Consider the following 20,474-nt stretch of genomic DNA (forward strand, 5'->3'; position numbering starts at 1 on the left):
GCTGGTGTTGGTGCTTTGCCATTTGTTGCCTCTCTGCTTGTGGGTGGGTCATTCTGTCTCTGAGCCTCAGTTCTAAGAACAAGAAGTGATAATACCTGTTTGTGGGGATTATGTGAGCTAGTTCAGGTGTACACCCTTAAATTAAAAGCTACCCAGATGAAATCGGTATTATTATTGGGATCACACAGACATCTAAAGACGGTGACCCGTCTTTACTTTGCTGCCTGGAGAGGGAGAGAAGAGAGACAGTGGGTGGTGGGAGCCCAAAGTCACTTGAAGGAATGTGTGGTGACAGTGTCTGCATCTTAGTAATGACTAACTGCATTCCAAAGTCAATGACAGGTAACTGTCTTTACCACTTGCCTGAGGTTGAACTCGTGCCCTTCTCTCTTAGCTCAGCAGCTGGCCAGCTGTGATGGCCCGCTCAGTGTGCATTTTAGGTTTCTTTTTCCTGGTCCATTTCCCACTCACATGCACTGTCCCCTGGCCCTCTCTGCCTGCGCTAAGCAGCTTAGGGTAAGCTTGGATTGAAAGAGCGTCCCGTCCTAAGGGTGATGACAACATGGACCCACCCGGCAACGGGTTGCCTGGGTGTTGTTTTTCCAAAACTGCTGTCTCATCCCCTTTGTTACCGTTTTCAGAAAGTCTGGCCAAGCTTACAGAGTTTTCAACTCTGCAATGTCACCCACTCTGCCACAATTCGTCTAACCCCCTGTGACCTTTAGCACATTCTCTGTTTGTAAACACTAGCTTTATTGACATATAATTCACATTCCGTAAAAGTTGCTCTTGAAAGTACAATTCAGGAGGGGTGCCTGGGTGGCTCAGTGGGTTGGGCCTCTGCCTTCCGCCCAGGTCCTAATCTCAGGGTCCTGGGATCGAGCCCCGCATCGGGTTCTCTGCTCAACAGGGAGCCAGCTTCCTTCTCTCTCTCTCTGCCTGCTTCTCTGCCTACTTGTGATCTCTGTCTATCAAATAAATAAATAAATCTTTAAAAAGGAAAAAAAAGAAAGTACAATTCAGTGACTTTTAGTATATTCACGGAGTTGTGCAAACATCACCGCAGTCCAATTTTAGAACATTTTCTTTACCCACCTCCAAGGGGGAAAAAAAAATATCCTTTAGCCCTTACTGTGTCTTCTCTCCTCTCCCAGTCCCTGACAACCACTGAACTATTTTCTGTCTCTGTGGATTTGCCTATCTTGGACATTTCGTATAAATGGGATAATATAGTATGTGGTTCTTTGTGACTGGCTTCTTTCACTTAGCTTAGTGTTTTCAAGGCCCATCATGTGGTTGTGTTTATCAGAACTTCATTCCTTTTTATGGTTGAATAATATTCCATTGTATGGATGGACAGGTACCCATTCATCTGCTAATGAACATTTGGGCTACTTCCACTTTGGGGCTGTTTCTATTTATTTATTTTTTATTTTGTTTTATTTATTTTTAGAGAGAGGAGAGAAAGTACCAGCAGGGGGAAAAGGGGGTCAGGGCAGAGGGAGAGAGAGAGAGAGAGAGAGAGAGAATCCTTTTTTTTTTTTTTTAAGATTTTATTTATTTATTTGACAGAGAGATCACAAGTAGGCAGAGAGAGAGGGGGAAGCAGACTCCCCGCTGAGCAGAGAGCCCGATGCGGGGCTCGATCCCTTGACTCTGAGATCATGACCTGAGCCGAAATCGGAGGCTTAACCCACTGAGCCACCCAGGTGCCCCCAGAGAGAATCCTAAGCAGGCTCCACACTCCGGACAGTAGGGCTATTTTAATAAGGATGCTACAAACCTTTGAATATCGGTTTTGAGTGGACAGACATTTTCTTTCTTTCTTTCTTTCTCTCTCTCTTTTTTTTTTTCGACATACGTTTTCATTTCTCTTGGATTCATACCTAGAGAGGAATTGCTGAGTCCCAGAGTAATTCTATGGCTAACTTTTTGAGGACCTACCAGATTGTTTTTCCAAAGTGGCTGCACTATTTTATATTCCCACCAGCAATGTAGGATGGTTCCTATATTTCTTGATCTTTGTATCACATTCTAGTTCATGAGTTATCTCTGTATATATATTACTACTTTAAGCTCCTAGTGGCCACAAACCGCTGCGAGACTGTCACAGTGGGAACCACAGCACACGATATGTTCTGAATAAATCACAGCTATTAGTTGGATATGCCTTTTATTATATTCAGTTACAGTTCTTAACTAAATTGAGTAAGCCCACTTTAGGAGAAAATACAGGTCTGATTTCACACCTTCCAAAGAAATCTACACATAAACAGAGTTACCATGTATCGGGCTCTTACTGGACTCCTACCACATATGACATCATTTTTCAGATAAGGAAACTAAGACTCAAGTTACTCGTCCAAGTAATTAACAGCAAAGCTGAAATTCAGACCCAAGTTTTCACTGCATCACTTTGTCTTTCACGGTGAAGGAATTCTATTTTGTAGGGAGAAGAGGCTTGAGAACTTGTGCTTTCCCTCTATGAATTCCACAAATGCAAGCACCAATGTTTTGCACCTTTTATTATCTCCTTTTGTACACAGCACATAGTGGTAACTCAAAATTTTACTTCTGATTATATAAATTTTGGACAATGATATAATGACTAATACATATATATAAAAGTATATATAAAGTATATATAAAAGGTATTGTCACGGTCTAGTTCAATACTTATTGCGATTATATATGATAATATACGGTAAGCACCTAACCACTTTCCAATGGCCACAGAACCATAGCCGAAACAGGATCTCCCTTAAATCCCCCAAAGTTGGCCTATGTGCCTCAAAGCGTCACCGCCGGGGAACCAAAGAAGCTCTGCCTCTGCAGCTATCATCCGGGCGCCCAAGACATTGCCTGGTGCCATTCAGCTGACACCAGCTGTCGGAAAAGCGGAACTTGCTGAAGGGGCCTCTGCCCCTAACCAGCATGGCCACCCTCGGGCTTCGGACTGAGGGCGGCAGAATGAGAATCACGTGAGGAGAATTCCGTTCTTTTATTGGCTTTCTCTCCTGGAGGGCGGGATACAATGGTCCTGCGGGGGCCGGCCTTAAAGGGCCCGCCGCTAAGTTCTCCAGAGCTCCGCCCCCGGGGCTGGGCGGGGCCGGCGTGCGAAGGCCGCGTCCGGGGGAGCCGTGGTGACGGCCGCCGGCTGTGACGGGAGCCGGAGGGGTTTAACCGCCGAGTCTGCGGGCGGGAGAGCGCGAAGAGCGCGCGCTCGAGCCCGGCTCAGCCGACGGGGGCGCACGGGGACGCGCGGACTCCCGCGCGGGGATGGAGGACGCGGTGGCCGGGGCCCGGCTCCGGGCGGCGGCCGAAGCGGCCGAATCGCGAGCGCAGCCGGGGGTGACGCTGCGGCCCTTCGAGCCGTTCTCGGGGGCGGCGGAGGCCGACGAGGGCGGCGGCGACTGGAGCTTCATCGACTGCGAGATGGAGGAGGTGGACCTGCAGGACCTGCCCAGCGCCACCATCGCCTGCCACCTGGACCCGCGCGTGTTCGTGGACGGCCTGTGCCGGGTGAGGGCCGGGCCGGGCTGGCCGTCGGGTGGAGGGCGGACACTTGTTGCCCGGAGGAGGAGGCGCGGGTCGGGCGTCCAGGTCCCGGCCGGCTCGGGGCAGCCTCTCCAGCCAGGGCCGCTGGCGGGGCCGAGAGGCGACCTTCAGGGTCGCGGCGACGCCCCCGGCCGCCCCGCGACGGTCCGCTCCTGGCCGGGCGGGGGCGGGGGCGCGCTCCCCGAGGGTTCTGGGTCCCTGAGCACCTGCCGGGCCGCGCGCGCACCGGGCGCAGGGGCTCTCAGAGCCTCGCCTTTGACCATGGCTGGTCACCGCCTCCTAGGGACGCCCGTGCCCCCCGGGTGTCTACTCGGTGGGGATAGTACGGTGGGGGAAATGAAGTAAGGGACAGTCAGGGATGAACTGGCACCTGGAGTGGTCGGGAGCTCACATTGCCACCCCGGGGCAAGTACCGTCGCTCTGCACTTATTCCTTTGGGGAAGGGGCTCCCCCTCATTCATAGGGAGCAGGAAACAGACGTGGAGCGGCGACGTGACTCACTGTTCATAAATAGGACAACGTCTCTGCATTCTCAATCTGCACTATTGGAAGAAACGCCAATGTTTGGGTGAGAATCTTCGGTTGCTCATTATCCTGTGGCTGGCCAGTTTTGGTCGAATGGTGTTGGGGGGAAGGGACCCATTCTCTAGGCCTTCAGAATAGGATTCTTGCTCCCAGAATGGGTAACATGCCACCGTCAGGACACTCAGTATGTGCAGAGCTGGGTTGTGTTTGTTTTTTGTTTTTTGTTTTTTGTTTTTTTTTAAATCTACCCAGTTTAGAAACTTAGGAGGCTGAGGGGGCAGGTATGAGTAATCGTTGGTGGTGGCGGGGAGGAGGCATTTATTTCAAATCTGCAATTAGTGTGCAGAATAAAATTTGGAAAACGTAGGCATTGCAGAATAAAGCCTGTCTTTGAGAGATATGCCTCATGAGGAGAGCAGCTGTCAAAAAAAGTGATGCTTTCCATGCTTGGCGCTGAGTCTGCCTATACTGGCAATGAACTTGTAGCTGAAGGCTGCCAGGAGGAACACCACTGTGGAACAGAGAATGGCCCGCTCGCGTCCCATTTATTTGTAATTTCTGTGCCCATCCACTTTCAGAAAGGATTTACATCAGCTGTGGGCGTAGGTGAGCTCCGTGCATGCTTTCTAAAGCAACAATTGTCATAAATGCAGGGTCTCGCTCATCTTTTTCTAAAACCTTTTCTCAAGGCCAAGGTCTAGCCAGCATATCAAGTCTCTTTCCTAGGGGTCTGAGGCTGTCTTTAATGGAGCAGGTCAGGTCGTGTAAGGCTGTGCTTATTTACTTGGGTATCTAGCCATTCCTAGTTTTATGGTCTTTCCAGAAAGTGCAGGGGACATTCCTGAAATTGCTTTGTATGAAATTTTGTCCACTTTGCTAACTGTTCATTTTAAGAAATGGTTGAGACTCTGCTTGGGCCAGGCCCTGTTCTAGGCTCTGAGGGACAGCAGTGAATGGAATCGCGACCCTGCCTCCAGGGCTGGCCTTTCTGTTGTGGGGCAACAGACTGTCAACGAGTATTAAACATATCAGGAGGTCTTCATGCTATAGGAAAAAAGTAAGTGATAGGGGAGGAGGAACTGGAGGTCTGGGAGGGGAGGGAGATTATTGTTTTATGTTAGATGGTCAGGGAAGAGCTTTCTGACAAGGTGATGGTTTGAGCAGAGACTGAGGGCTTAGCATTCAGTCCTTTATTTATTCTTTTGCTGTGTGCTGAATGCTTCTTACGTCCCAGGCACTGGTTTAGGCCCATGGGGAAGAGCGGTGAACACAGTGAACTTCCTGCTTATGTTCTAGTGGTTGAAGTGGGGGCAGGTCAGATAACTGAGAAAAATAAGTGAACAAGGTAATTTCGGATTAGTGGAGTCAAGTACAGTAGAGAACATAATGTAGGATAATATGCTAGAGAGTGACCAAGGAGAGGACAGGGGCTGAGTCCTACCAGTCCTAACAGGGACACCGTGGTGGTTCGAATTGGGGATGAATTGGGACAGGACTGAGGGAGGCAGCAGGAGTGGGGACAGGTGTTGGATGGTGGGGAGGAGTCCACACTGCCAAGTCCAAGTCCCAGGAGAGCAGCTGGTGGCCGGCCGGAGCTGCGGGAGTGAAGGGGTGTGGGATCAGGATGCTACAGCAGGGAGTGGCAGGGAGGAAATACCCCACTCACCCTGGCTTTCTGGTTTCATTGGTGGAAACCAGCTGGCAGCCAGGAGGCCAAGGAGCCCAAGTAGTTGCAGTCCATAGGTGGGGTCAGCCTTCCAGAGCCCAGAGAAAGGTATAGAGAGGGTCAGTTTAGGCAAAGAGGACATGCAGAGAGGGGTCAGCGCGGGGCTGCTGTAGGGTGAGTGGCCCCCGAAGGTCCCTAGGCACAGCTCGCACTTGGCCGGCAGAAAGAAGCTCCTTGCGTGGATTTGCGTGGCCGGCCTCCAGGCAGAGGGCGCGGACGGGAACGGCAAAGCCAGAAGTTCTAGGGAGATGGAGAGCTGACTGTATTCAGAGAGTGTGAAGGGCGCCTCTTGGCCAAGGGAGACATGGTAGGGGGGTGGCTGAGGTTAGACACAGCTGGGGAATGGTTCCATGGGGGGCCTTGGTGGCCCTGAGAGGGATTGGGATGTTACTCTAACAGCAAGCGGAGTGGAGAATGTCTCTTGGGGACGGAGGGTGGGTGGTCAAGAGAGGAAGCAAGGAGACCCCTTTGTTAGCGCTCGCCCTTTGTTGTCTAGGGGAGCTATGAAGGTGTTTGAATTTGGGTGGGGGCGTTGTCCTGAGCTTGTGGGGGGGGGGGGCAGGGGAGCTTTGTGCAACGTTGCTCGCACATCCCTAAGCTCCCCTAAGGTGTCCAATAATCGGTGAAGACACAACATTCACTGGGCTGAAGGAGTCCCAGGCCCTGAAAGCAAAGAGCTCTGCCATCAGGGACAGTGAGAGGAGAAATCACTGTGTGGGGGTGGGGGGTGGGGGGAGGCTTATGGTGAGCCTTCCAGTAGAAAGAATGTCTCCTGCAGCTAAAACCACCCCTCTAGGTGGGAAAGTGTGGCTTCTAGCAGCCTTATTATTTTCGAGGCTGTTCTCCCTCAAGCGGCCGATCCCCCCTCCTTTGGATATTGAAATGAACATGTCCTTCTGCTTCTGGTCAGTGTTGCCTTACCCGAGTGGGCAGACGGCTCCCTGCGTCTCCCTCCTCTGAGGTCCCTGTGCTGGGGGGCTGGCCATCCCCTCTCCTGAACCAGTCCCTTGGAGGGTCACCTGGAGGAGTGCCGATTAGCCTGGTAGGGCCGCTAGAACCACATACCACAGACTGGGGGGCGAATAAGGAACGGACGTGTATTTCTCACAGCTCTGGAAGCCAGTGTGGTCAGCGATGGTCCTCTCCCGGGCTGCAGACCTCTCACTCTGCCCTGCTTCGGTAGAAGGGATGGGGGAGCTGGGGTCGGGGGGCCTCTCCCCCGACATGACCTGAACACCCCCTAAAGGCCTTCCCTCCTCATACCATTACCTTCAGGGGTTAGGATGTCAACCTGTGAATTTGGGGGGAACACAAACATCCAGACCATGCACAGGGTGTGAAGGAAAAAGACTGTGCCAACTTCTTTCCCAGTGCTCCTCTTACTCTAACCGTAGGCCTGATAGAAATTGATCTAAACCACCAATTCATTTGGGAATTTATGTCAGAAGCCGTTTTCTAACCATAACATTTAGGTCTGATAGGTAAAGCTTGTCGTTGTTAGCCTGGTCATCATCAATGCTGTAAAGAATTTATAATAAATGTGTTCATTAAATGCTTATCTAAAAAACACCTGAAACTGTACCATCAGTTTCAAGCAATATTACTAGAGAGTTCGCACCATTATAAATGAATGAAAAGTTTTTAAAAGATTATTTTCGAGGGGCGCCTGGGTGGCTCAGTGGGTTAAGCATCTGCTTTTGGCTCAGGTCAAGATCCCAGGGTCCTGGGATCGAGCCCTGCATCAGGCTGTCTGCTCAGCAGGGAGCCTGCTTCTCCCTCTCTCTCTGTCTGCCTCTCTGCCTACTTGTGATCTCTCTCTCTCTCTCTCTCTCTGTCAAATAAATAAATAAAAATATTCTCTCCCTCTCCCTCTGCCCTTCCCACCCCCCTCTCTCCCTCTCTGGAAAAAAAAAAAAAAAAAAAAGAAAAGATTTTCTCCTGTACAAATATTAACTAGCATATCCCATTACTGTTCTCTTTTTGCAAGACTTTTTTTTTTTTTTTCTGAGAAGGCAAAACAGGGCTTTGAACCAGTGCATGTGCTTGGGCTTGTTGGCCGTGGTCGTTGGTTCCCTAGAAGAATGCTTATTCAGTCCTTATCAAGCTAAGCAGACACTTGGTTCTCATGTAATATGCTGTGAGTTTGTAGACAGCAAGCACGGTTGCATAGGGTAATAGATGCGAATGCTGCTTTTCTTGTTGTCGGAAACACAAATGCGTATTTGGCTGACAGAGCTTTGCCCTAAGGCTAAGTCAGAAAATATGAATCATCAGAACATTTACTCTTCTCTAGTGAATAAACTCACCTTCCTTAAGACAAATGCTCACTTCAGACCCGTGACACCGACATGCCTTTCTTTCAGTAGCAGAAATATTCTGAGAGCCATAAAAGGAGTTTGAGCGGAGGCTTTGAATTCATTGTATCCGAGAAGACCCCAAGCCCAATCGCACCTTAGCTGCCCGGGAGAGTCCCATGGGAGCCTTAAAATCATCCAGGCCCCGGGCCACCCTGACCAACTGCAGTCTTGGGTTGGGAACCTCCTGGAAAGAGTTGTCTGAAAAGCTCCCCGAGGTGACTCTAATTGAGAGTCCAGGTTGAGGACCCTTGTGCTACCTGGGAGGGGTTTTGCCTGACCAGAGCCCTTGTGTGCCGTGAAAATATTGCATAATTGGTCATTGGGTTCCATTTTGAGCCAGATCTGTGCCTTGATTTCCTCGAGTCTAAAAGAGCGTCAGGCTCCTGGTCCGGTGCCTCCGTCCTCTGAGTGGTGTTTGACCTTGTAGCTGGAAGGCTGGATGATTGGCTGTCAGCCCTGGAGCCGGCGCCTCTGGGAGGTGACACAGGAGATAAGAGCGTGGACTTTAACACAGGGTTGCCTCCCGGGGCCTTCGTCCGCAGCCTCTTCAGCAGCTGCTCAGTCTGTAGCCAAAGGGCAGGTCCCGGACGGGCCCTCCCCAGACTTGTGCGTTGGTAGACAAGACACCATCCAGTAGTAACTGATGACCGAGATGTTTTTGAGGTCCAGGCGAGCAAGGCGGGTGTGCACTGCGGGGGCTCACAAGGCTGTAGGTACTTGGTGGCGTTTCTGCCTGTTCCTGTTCCAAGTCAGTCTGTGGCCGCAAGTTGGATAATGTGACGTTCCAGCAGATCGGTAGCAATCGGGGTCGACATTGGTATAAAATCCGGGCGCTTTCAGGCCTTTTCACCATTCGCTCTCGTGTCCTAGGTATGTGGTTTCTCCAACTTAAACTATGCCTAAAATTGCCCCTGAAGCCCCCTGAAGAGTAGAGAGGCAAGAAGCCAATATGGTATGGTTCAATTTATTTGGAAGTGTCCAGAATGTCGCATGGTCAAAAAACAAAAAACAAAACACCTGTGTGTTATATACGTGCAAAGTTTATTTGACAATTTATCTACAATTTCCCTAATTTTAGAATTTCTGACTCTTACATAAATCAAACGAGTCTTTATATCCCTGAGGTTCCTTTGATCCCTCCCCAGCACTCCCCACGCGAGCGAGCGTGTGGCTTCCTTTTAACTCCATCCTGCACCACCAGGCATCGCTCACAGCGTTTTTCCTCAGCAGCAGTAGCTTCAAATGTCATTGCCCCAAGACATTACATCAGGGAACAAAAAACAAATCTGCTTTGTGATAGAACAGACAGCTAGAGCAGAGGCTGTGAGACGGCCGACTCCTGGGTTCAGATTTCAGGCTGTATCTTCCACGCTTCCCTTTTAAAAAGTGTAATCAGATGGTCGAGTCCACGGTCCGCGTCTGTGTTGTTTGAGGGGGCCTGTTGGCCCTGGTTTGAGACGGCAGGACTCCTGGGAAGTATCAGGCGCTGGCACTCAGCAGTGTGTGTGTGGGGGGGTGGGCAGTGGCAGAGAGAGACCCCCTGAGTGAGCACGTTCTATGCACCATTGTCAGGACCCACGTCAAGGGCTGTGGGGGACTGCCAGTCCTTGGAAAGACAATTCAGTGGTGAGGGAGAATTTTTTTTCTTTCGTAAATACTAATCACCACTCAAAAACGTGGGGATGCGGACAGTGAATGACGGTGTTGTGTTCTCTGAGCCTGGACAGGCTATTCCTCGGCAAGAGGAAGTAAAAATAGCTCTTTCGCCCTCGTGGGGCGAAACAGATACGCTTTTTTAAGATATAACATCAGGAAAATATTAATTATCTTGACTCCGAGGTTGATGTTGGGAAAGGGTTGGCTCCGCATGTAGATGTCAGTCAGTATAGAAGCCCTTTGCTGTATTTGATTTGGTTGGCACTGAGTGTTTTATTTTTAACCTCAGAAGATTTAATTGGGGTTCGTAGGCTCACGTAGCCCGTCCAAGTGTAACAGCTAAGGTGTGGATCTTCAGCACACCCGTCCCACACACGTCTACACCGTGAGGCTGAGGAAGTTTTTTGTTCCCTGTGCCTTAGTTTCCCTGCCTGTCAAGTGGGGGTGGTGATAGCACGTACATAATACGATGCGCATAAAGTGCTTCTCACTGACTAGGAAGAGTAAACACACAACAAAGTTAGTGTACTAGTTATCCCCTGCTGAGCCCCAAACTAACTCAAAGCTTAGTAGTTTATTATTTTTTGTGTTATGTTAGTCACTATACAGTACATCACTAGTTTCTTTTTTTTTAATAAACTTTTTTTTTTAAAGATTATTTATTTATTTGACAGACAGAGATCACAAGTAGGCAGAGAGGCAGGCAGAGAGAGAGGAAGGGAAGCAGGCTCCCTGCTGAGCAGAGAGCCCGACGCGGGGCTCAATCCCAGGACCCTGGGATCACGACCTGAGCTGAAGGCAGAGGCTTTAACCCACTGAGCCACCCAGTCGCCCACATCACTAGTTTCTGATGTAGTGTTCATGGTTCGTTGTTTGTGTATGACACCCAGTGCTCCATACAGTCCGTGCCCTCCTCCATACCCACCCTCAGGGCTCACCCATCCCCCCATCCCCCTCTCCTCTGAAATCACCAGTTTGTTTCCTGGAGTCCACAGTCTCTCATGGTTTGTCTCCCCCTCTGATTTCCCTCCCTTCATTTTTCCCTTCCTTCTCCTAATGTCCTCCATGCTATTCCTTATGTTCCATAGGTAAGTAAAACCATATGATCATTGACTTTCTCTCTTTGACTTATTTCACTCAGCATAATCTCCTCCAGTCCCATCCATGTTGATACAAAAGCTTAGTAGTTTAAAGCAGGAAATGCTGTGCTCCCCAGCATCTGAGGATCAGGAATGCAGGGATGGCTGAGCCCAGCGCCTCTCTCCTGCCCTCCTCAGTAAAGCATGGGCTGCAGCCTCACCCGAGGGCTGGCTGGAGGAGCCTGTGCCTCCAGGCTCACTCACGGGGTTGGGGGGGGTAGGCAGGAGGACTTCATTTCTGTGGGACTGTGGGGCTGAGGTCCTGTCCCCTGGGGTGGCCACTGGCTGGAGGTTTCCCAGCTGCCGGGACCTCTCTTGACCTGGCCACTGGCTTCCCTCTGCACAAGTGAGGAAGGATATGTGAGAGGCATGGTATGTGAGAGAGCACAGGCTTTTGGGACCGTGATCTCGGAGGGAGATCCTAACCCCTTGGGCTCCGTTCAGGAAAAGTGAGCTAGCCAGGCTGACCACACGCAAGGGGTGGGGGGGCATACATTACGACAGGACCCCGGGAGGTGGTCCCTGGGGCCATCCCAGGCTGCTGGCCACAGGAGCTATGTATTAGTCCATTTTTTTCTTTATAAACTTTTTTGACTTCCTGGGGCAGCTAACAGAAGTGTTCATTAAGGTATTTTCGAATCTGATTTTTTTTTTAGCTTCAACCCCAGAGAAATTTTATCCCCCACAGTTTTAGACCAAACCCCTAAACGTCCACTACCTACCTCATTGATAGATAGGGTTATTAAGTTTCTAAAGTACAAAAAGCTGTTAACTACTGCATTTCTGAAGGAAGAGCTTGGGAAACTAGATCCATTTACTTTGGGAAGAGCTGGTAGTTTTCCTTTCGATACTAATTTCAGCAGGTGCGGTATGAAACTCCCACGAGAGGGCCTGGTCAACGCCACAGAACAAGAATTTGAGGTTGGCCTGAATTCCGATTTAAGAGATGAAAATGTTAACTTAATTCAGAGTGCCGAGTCTGAATTTTTTTTTTTCACTCAGTGTAACATAACTTGTTTTCCTTCCCCCCACCTTGATATTTCTTGTTCAACTTTCTGCTTTATTTTAAAGACAATAAAGTAGTTCCCAGTCATTAATGTGAAGTGCCTTATATGGGATCTTTTGCTTTTCATCCTCTTACGAGGACTCTATGCAATAGGTACTCTTACGGTCCCCATTCCACAGATGTGGAAACGGAGGCCAGCAGAGGCAAAGGAGCCTGCCCCAGGTCACGAGCCAGGAGGCGCCGGTCCTGGGATTCAGACCACGTTTTAACCAGTTCCAGTGCCTGCACGGTCATCATCTTGCCGTGTGCAGTAATGCCCATGAATTTTTCATATCTTTCACATCTTACTGAAACCCCAGGGCAGCTCTGTGAAGAAAGTATTTTTATCCACAGGAAACTGAGGTTCAGATGAGTTTCAGCTCTGTTCTCCTCGAAGCCATTTACTTATGCTTAGCGGATGTAGCTGAGTGCTCGCCGCACCTGGGTGACAGCCCTGGTCACATTCTGGGGCTCGGGCAGAAGGCAGGGCCGCGGCACAGGTGCCTGCTAGCCCTGGACCGGAATCCTGACTCCATCGCTTCACTCACTCACTCATTCGTCCATTCATTCACTCACTCATTCATTCATTCATCCATTCATTCCTTCTTTCATTCATTCAACAAATATTTACTGCGTGCCTTTTCTGAACACTGTGCTGGTTGTAGAACCAATCTCGAGATACCTGGGTGAGTCTGTCACACCCTTCCTGGCACCCCTGGCCTCCTGGGCTGCAGAAGGAAGACAGCTGCCCCTCCCCCATGATCGTGGTGAAGTCAGCACGAGGGGGCTCGTGGTGAGTGACAGACACCATCCCTCCCTTCCTGGGGCTCACAAGCTAACAGCAAAGACACGAAATTGCATTTTTAAGTTGTGTTTGTTATGGTAAATATAACCAGGAAGCTTGGGAGATCCAGAGAAAACCACGCATCCTTGGGCCAGTTACCCAGATCTCCATTGCTTCGTCTCCAAAGCGAGCAGGTTGAGTTGGATCACGGGTTCTCACAACCACAGGGCTCTGCACTGTTCCATCAGGGAACATGGTCCATTTGCCCCTTGCTCCCGGGCATCCCCCACGTGTTAAATCAGACTTTCCTGAGTTGGAAGTTGCTCCAGAAGAGAATTTCTCTAGCGTGAATCCAGTTCTGTTCTACCCGACTTTCCATCCTTCCACCTGTAGGGCAGACAGAACTTGACCTCTGCCCGTCCTGGGTTTTCAGCTGTGGCTCTCTAACAAAAAGATTAACACGAGAAAAACAGACAGCTATTAAAGTGCACAGTGCACATCACAAGGGAGGAACTTCAGCAAGACCGAGGTTCAGTCTCAATAATCAGCGAGATTATAAATCCTCTTGAACAAAGAACAGCACGTTTGTAGAGGAAGGACAGGGCAGAGAAAAGCCGTCTCGGGCTTCCAAGTGCAGGAAGGTAAATATGTGGGAGGAAGCTAATGGAGTAAGATTGTTTGCAGATTCCTCTGGTGCCTTCTCTAGGCTGATAGGAGTTGGGAGTCCTCTGCAGTAAAAGGAGAATTTATTTCCTGCCTTTAGGCAGAAAAAGGGGGAGAAGATAGTTTTTTCTGCCTTGTGCTTTTAATTGCCTTCAGCTCAAAATAAATTTTATGTCAAAGAGGGGTATTTTGGGGTGACATTCTGGTTCCTTCACACCCGTACTCCTGCCTCCTGTCCTGTACCTGTCAGTGGGAGGCCTATCTGCTAGTTTGGAGCTGGAGAGGAGGTACATGTGTAATTTCTGGAAATTTCTGTAGAGCTGATCTGGAAAGAAACCTGTGTCAGAGTGCGTTTCACTGACTACAACATCGATTCTGTCCCGTGAGTATTTGAGGGTTTGCCAAAGATAGCCTCCCAAGGCCAGAACCCTCCTATGACATGTTTCTTAAAAAGTCTCTTATTTACTGGGGACTTTTCCAAATCCCCTGATGGCTATTACTTATTGATAAGGTGACAGTATGTCCCATTTGCATGTCTGATTTATGCCTGTCATCCTGGGAAAGTTAGAGTAATACCCCCTGTGACCCTGAAGTTTGGATGATAAATTATATAATCAGTAATCCATACAATTAATGATTATCCCCCTATTTATTTAGTACCACTTGTGCCAAATATTTTATTTTACCCTCATTTAATCCTTCTTACAGCCTTCTAAGAGAAATGCCATATGTGCTTATTTTATGTCCCCATGGCATATGTCCCCATGGCAACGGGGCATCTGACTGTGGGCACAGAACCAGGGCACAAAGGGCCTTGAGGCACACACCTTGCGTTTCTCCAAGGAGGAATCAAGGCTCAGAGAGGGGATGATGTGTCTCAGGGGTGCTCCCTGGATATTGGCTTGTGCTAGTTCTCCCTACCCGCTGCCCACTGGTTTTTTATACTGCTCATCTAATTCTCTGCAAAATAATGTCCTCCCCACCCCTCCTAGAAGAACCCAGAGCGTGCAAATAATGAGAACAGCGAGAATCAAGTCAGCCAGGACAGGCAAAACTGTCCCAGTGTCACCATTAGGGGGCTATACAGAGAGAGAGGCAGAGAGAGCTTTGCTCCAGCGCTGATCCCACGCTGTTCAAAATACCAGCTGGCCACCAGGGGGCAGTAACCTCGCGCACGTTCTGTGGCGGAGCCTGTTGACTTAGACTTTAATTCAGGCACAGAAAATGCATTTTCAGCAGGAAGAAGTCACGCCTGTGCTGCCAAAAAAACTATTTAAAGATAAGTTTGTAGTCGAAACTTTCAAGTGGAAATACCCCTCCTCCCTATCCCATAGAAGACGGAGGTTGTGGGAGAACAACCTGAGGAGCCCCTTCCTTGCTGCTGGGCGACACCACCACCTTCAGAACAGGAAACACAGGGATGTGTTCACCCACAGCAATGGTCTTCCCGCTCCAACCACGCCTGGTCCCAGTTTGTGACTTCCTCTGCCCCATGCTCTGATTTGCAATTTATTGGGACTATGACTCAAATTGCTGGCATAAAGAAATACAAAAGGAACTCACTCAGATGAAACAAACACTATTTCAGAGATAATGGGGGTTTCCTGAGCTGGTTACTACATAGACTGCTTTATTTATTTATTTATTTATTTATTTAGAGAGAGAGAGAGAGAGAGAGAGAGAGAGAGAGAATCTTAAGCAGGCTCCAAGCATAGTGCAAAGCCCGAAGCGGGGCTTGATCTCAGGACCCTGAGATCATGACCAGAACCGAAATCAAGAGTCAGACGCTTAACTGACTGAGCCACCCAGGAGCCCCTACATAGGCTACTTGTATAAAGGTAAAGCAGTTAGGTCCCCAGACCTTCATGGTGGGAAGTGTTGTCACAGGGGAGACCCTGTCCTAGGATGATTCCAGAATTTTCTACTGCTCAGGCCATGTGGTGACAGTGTTCTGGGCTGGAATGGGGATTCTTGGGAACTCGGGTGGGTCTTGGCTGTACCCACAAGCTTGTGCCCTAAGCTGCAGATCTTGGACAGTGATGGAGACCACCTCAGTTCTGGGTCAGCAGTATATAGACTCCTTTGCGGCCCCTAAAAACAGACCACCCATCAGAAAAATCTGCTTGGTTACTACAGTCGATGAACGGCCCGGAAGACCCTTGTGGGTGTCTGACAACAGCATCGGGGTCAGTGTGTATCTTCATCTTTCTGTCTAGCAGAGCTAAATCTACGGTGTAGCCTTCCGGCTCATCTGCCTTCATCCTGACAGAATATTTCCAGAACGTTTTCATTTTTCAAGTCGATTCTGCATCTGTGTATTTCTTTGAAGTGGTCAATAAATTTGCAGACCCAACACTTGCACCCTGATTTGCTCTGTTGTCAAATGTTTATTCTTGATGTATATTGGGAAATACCGTTAAGCAACAGGATACCTCGGAACCTCCCCATTTTGAATATGTCAGTTCCGTAGAGCAAGCTGGGAAAAGTGACCTGGTCCATAGCATGGCGAGTCTGCCCTAGACTGTGCTTGAGTGAGGTAGGGAGAGAGGGTGGCAGGTGGGGAGCCTGTCTGCTGGGGGATGACTCCCTGCCCTTGCCCGCCCGAGAGGGCTGTTGCACAGGGGGCAGAATGGAGCATTCTGTACTGTGTTAACAGCCTGGAATGAAGCTGTACCAGTGCCGCCCTCCCCCCACCCAACCTCCTCCCACCACCCCTTCCCCGGTCGGCTGTGGCAGAGATTCTGGGTTTCCTCCTCAATCTGTTGAAAGGAGGGCGAGGTGGTGCGTTCACTTTTCCCGGATGCTACTGAGGATCAAACACAGCATGACAGTATCTGGGATAGCATCTGATGGCAGGAGAGAGCCCAAAATATGTGTGTAGTCTTTATCAAGGACCCCGTTTTAACAGCAGTGAATATATCATTAGATGATGTTGTATATTGGGTTGCCATTTAATTTTTGTTTGTTCACTTATTTCCTTTTCATTTATTTCCTTTTCCTCCTTCCTCTTCTCCCCTGGATAGCCTGGGGGGCCTCTTGGCAGAATCACCTACGGGGAGGTTCCCCTGCCGCTTATCATTCATCTTACTTCTATGGCTCGGCTGAGGGTGGGAATGTGCCTGTCCTCCCCATAAGTGCCTGCCCTCTTCCATGGACAAATACCTCCCTTGCTTTGGCCCCGTGCATGGTAAAAGGTATTATGACATTGAAGTTAAGAGGGCAAGTCCCCAAAACCAGTCAGCCCGAATTCACATCCCAGCTCTCTCCGCAATCACTGTGTGACCTTGGGCGAGTAGTTTTCTGTGCTTTGGTGTCTGTTTTTAAACTGGTAATCAAAGTACCCACCTCATAGGGTTGTAAACATAGGGGATAAGGGCAGGCCGCCCCAAAATGTGCCACTTTGTCATGCTGGTTATTTTAAATAGAAGTTACATAAGAGCCAGCCTGTGCAGGAAGGACATTCCTACCCTCCTCTGTCCCCCTGAGAGCAGGAAGTAAGCCTCCCTGCAGAAGGTACCCTCCCTGTCCAAGGAGGTGAAGAGACAGCCTTATCACCAGAAATAAATTCAGGCCCAAGAGAGCTATATAAATATCCTTGTTACTTTTTACTCGCTTACTGTCCAAGCCCAAATTCCGATTAGAATTCCTTACTAATTGAAGCCCCCAAAGTTAAGTCTTCTTTGTCCTGTCAGTTCCTTACGGATTTATTGTCTCTTTGTCTAAAAAGCATAAAAACTGTCTGCCTTCGTCATTTCTTTGGTCACTTTCATCATTGGGCCTCTGTGCACACATAATAAAACCTCATGGTCTTTTCAATTTTTTTCTCCTGTTAATCTATCTCACATCAGCTCAATTTTTACTCCAGCTGGAAGACCTTAAGAGGTAGAGGAAGAACTTTTCCTTCCCGAAATTAAGATGAGAGGAGAGCATATAAATTGTTAATCTTCAAAATAAAACTGTCAGTATTATATGTCAACTGTACTTCAATTTAAAAGATAAACAGTGGTCTCTAGGTCACTAAAAATAAAGCAAAAGAAAGCTATTAGTTATTTTACCAGCAAAAATGGGTTTATACAGAAATAACAGAATTGCAATCCCAGACGAGCAAGGGATGGCAAAACTACAGGCAATTCTGGTGAATAAAGCAGAGGAATGCTCTTTTATAGAAGAAAGGGGGAGTTGGGAGGGTTGTGTAAACAAAAAACTCCATTGGCTTGAGCTGGGAGATCAAGTGTAGTGGCTTCTCATTGGCTGGGCTGTGACCATCTCTCATTGGCTGAGCTATTGCTGGGAGAGGAGAAAACCCTTCTTCCTCCCGTGGGGTGATAAATTAGTATCCTGGTACTTCTCTCCCTGCAATTGACAAGAGGTAGAGTGTTAGCTCCCCCTACTTCTGGCTTCCCATCTTAGTGAAGCTTTCCTTTATTAATTTCTGCAAAATAAATGGCTAACAATAATACCAGGCTCCAGTAAGTGTTTGGTACTTATTAGCAATCTCATTAAAATTATTAAAATGCAAATATTAAAGTGTCTGTTGCTCACTGCTGTTTATCCTGTGCCTACGACAGTGCCTGCCACATCGTGGGCACTTGATAAATACTAAGTCAGCAATAGAAGTAAAACACATACAAATGAAAGTATTGCTCTTTTAAGTCCATTAAATATAAAGCCTTATTTTCCCAGGAGTTTCCCACACATGTGAGCACATGTATGAAATTAACAGACTGAGGTGTGGCTAAACGTAGCAAGATGTGTCATACCAGAATACTTAAATGGCTTGTCGTCACTTGTAAATGCTGAGATAAAGCATGTTTTCACAGGAAATGAGCTCTGCTACAAAGCTGAAAACAAACCTAAGAAACTATAAACACTTGGTAAAAATAAATCTCAAATAAGACCATGGATGTAAAAACCATTAACTCTAAAGCATAAAATTATTAATGCTAATGATAAGAAATTATAGGCTTCCTGGCATGGTTAAAAAAATCTGTAATTGAAAAATAAACAGCATGTTTGCTGGGGAGGCTTTACCTCTCTCTTGCTCTCTATCTCTTTTTCCTTCTTCCCCTCTTCTCCTTCCCTCTGTACCTTCTCTTTCATTGTTCCTAGAATGCCTTTGAGGAGACATACAAACATCTTTACAGAAATTCACTGTCATCTGCTAGGTGTCCATTTACTGCACCAGCCAGCCTCTAGCACCTTTGATAGAAGGTGTCTGGTCATTCCTTGCCAAATCTTGTCCCTAAGAAGGCAAAATCAGCTTGTGATCTTATCTCTGAAGGCTGCCCTGGTTTCCATTAGATCGTGCCAGGAAAGATGACCTTCTGTGATGAAATGCATGCTGTCTGCTTAGTACTCAGTGACCTGCTGTGCTTTTAACTAAATGAACCAGTCTTTAAAAACTTGATCGTTATCCCCACAGCAGCATGTCACCCACTGGTCTGTCCCCAGTTCCAGTAATTCCAGATGATTACATCATAGGGCGGCACCAGTGGGGACCCAGGGTTGGGCTTTAGCACTGTGGGATCTGGGCTTATTCTTCTTAGAGCCTGTTCTCTTATCCTTCTAGCCAGAGAGCACAGCTATTATAAGCTGGCTTTAGCAAAGAGTTTACATACCATTGTGTTAGGTCCACAGAGTGCCGGTGGAACGGTATTTAATGGCATTAAGGAGAACTTTCTGAAGAGCACAACTCATAATAAGTACATTTGCCAAATGCCAACCATGGGTTATTACATTTGTTTAGATTGCTGTTTGTTTTGAAGAGTAATTCATTCTAAAAGTAATATTTGGGTGACGCCTGGGTGGCTCAGTCAGTTGGGCGTCTGCCTTCGGCTCAGTCATGATCTCAGGGTCCTAGGATCAAGCTGGTGTCCGGCTCCCTGCTCAGCAGGGAGTCTGCTTCTCCTTCTCCCTCTGCCTCTCCCCCAGCTCATGCTTGCTCTCTCTCTCTCATAAATAAATAAAATCTTTTAGAATAAATAAATGTAACATTTCATTGTAAAAATGAATAAAAGTGTTTACTAAAAATTCCCCATCCTATTCTCTCAACCTGTTTCTTAGAAATAGCCTCTGTTGAGTTTTATGTGTACTATTTCATGCATGTTCTATGCATGTGATAAACATGTATGTGATGTATATAAAGAGATAAATGCAACTAAATATATGCCATACATATATATTTCTGTAGTATAATACCATACACACTCTTTAGTCACTTATCCCTTTAAAATATTTTGGACATCTTTCCAATAACTCCATGCATTCCTTTTGATGACTACACGGCATTTCATTATAAAAATGTAACATTTAACCGGCAATTTCTTCTAATAGACATTTAGGTTGTTTTCTGGTTTTTTTTTTCCCCATTATAAACATTATTGCCAGCAGCTCCTTATACATATATCTTTGTTGACTTTTGTACACACGTACGGGAGTTACATTTCTAGAAGTAGGATATCTGAATTAGACGGAGTAGTGAGTGTACATATTGATAGATACTGCCAGTTTGCTCTCCAGAATGTTTATACAAATATAAATTACCCCCTGCATAAAACTTCCTCTTTCCCCACATTCTCACCAACAAAGAGCATTACAAATCCTTTTGGATCATTGCCAAGATCATTCAGAGGCAAAAAATAGAACCTCTTTGTTTGAATTTGTTTTTCCTTGATTTGGAACAAGGCCAACCATCTTTTATGGTTATTGATCATTTGTTGATTTTTTTGTTTTGTTTTTGTTGTCGTGGTTGTTGTTCCTGTAAATTGATGGTTTATATCTCTTGCTCCTTTTCTGGTACATTTCTGGACTGAGGAATCTAAGAATTTTCCGTCTATTAAAGGAATTGGTATTTATTACGTATATTGCAGACATTTCTCCCAGTTTGCCATTTGACTTTATGTGGCTTTATCCCATAGGCATTTTTACTCTTTTTATTTGCAGTAGAGATGTAAAATTTTGCCTTTTGGTCTTCTGGGTTTGTCTCATGTCTATAGAATCATTTCCTCAACCAAGATGTATA

General features: G+C 47.6%; 1 protein-coding gene across 1 annotated transcript in view; it reads left to right on the forward strand.

Moving 5' to 3' along the window:
* Positions 1-3,124: 3,124 nt before the first annotated feature.
* The window catches only part of RCAN1 (regulator of calcineurin 1), a 107,720-nt gene continuing 90,370 nt past the window's right edge, over positions 3,125-20,474 (forward strand). Inside the window, exon 1 of the mRNA XM_047720399.1 lies at positions 3,125-3,522. Within this exon, the coding sequence (XP_047576355.1) occupies positions 3,280-3,522 (243 nt within the window). The 5' untranslated portion in view covers positions 3,125-3,279. The remainder of the gene's footprint in view (positions 3,523-20,474) is intronic.

The sequence above is a fragment of the Lutra lutra genome, chromosome 1 (genome assembly GCF_902655055.1).
Source record: "Lutra lutra chromosome 1, mLutLut1.2, whole genome shotgun sequence".
NCBI lineage: Eukaryota > Metazoa > Chordata > Mammalia > Carnivora > Mustelidae > Lutra > Lutra lutra.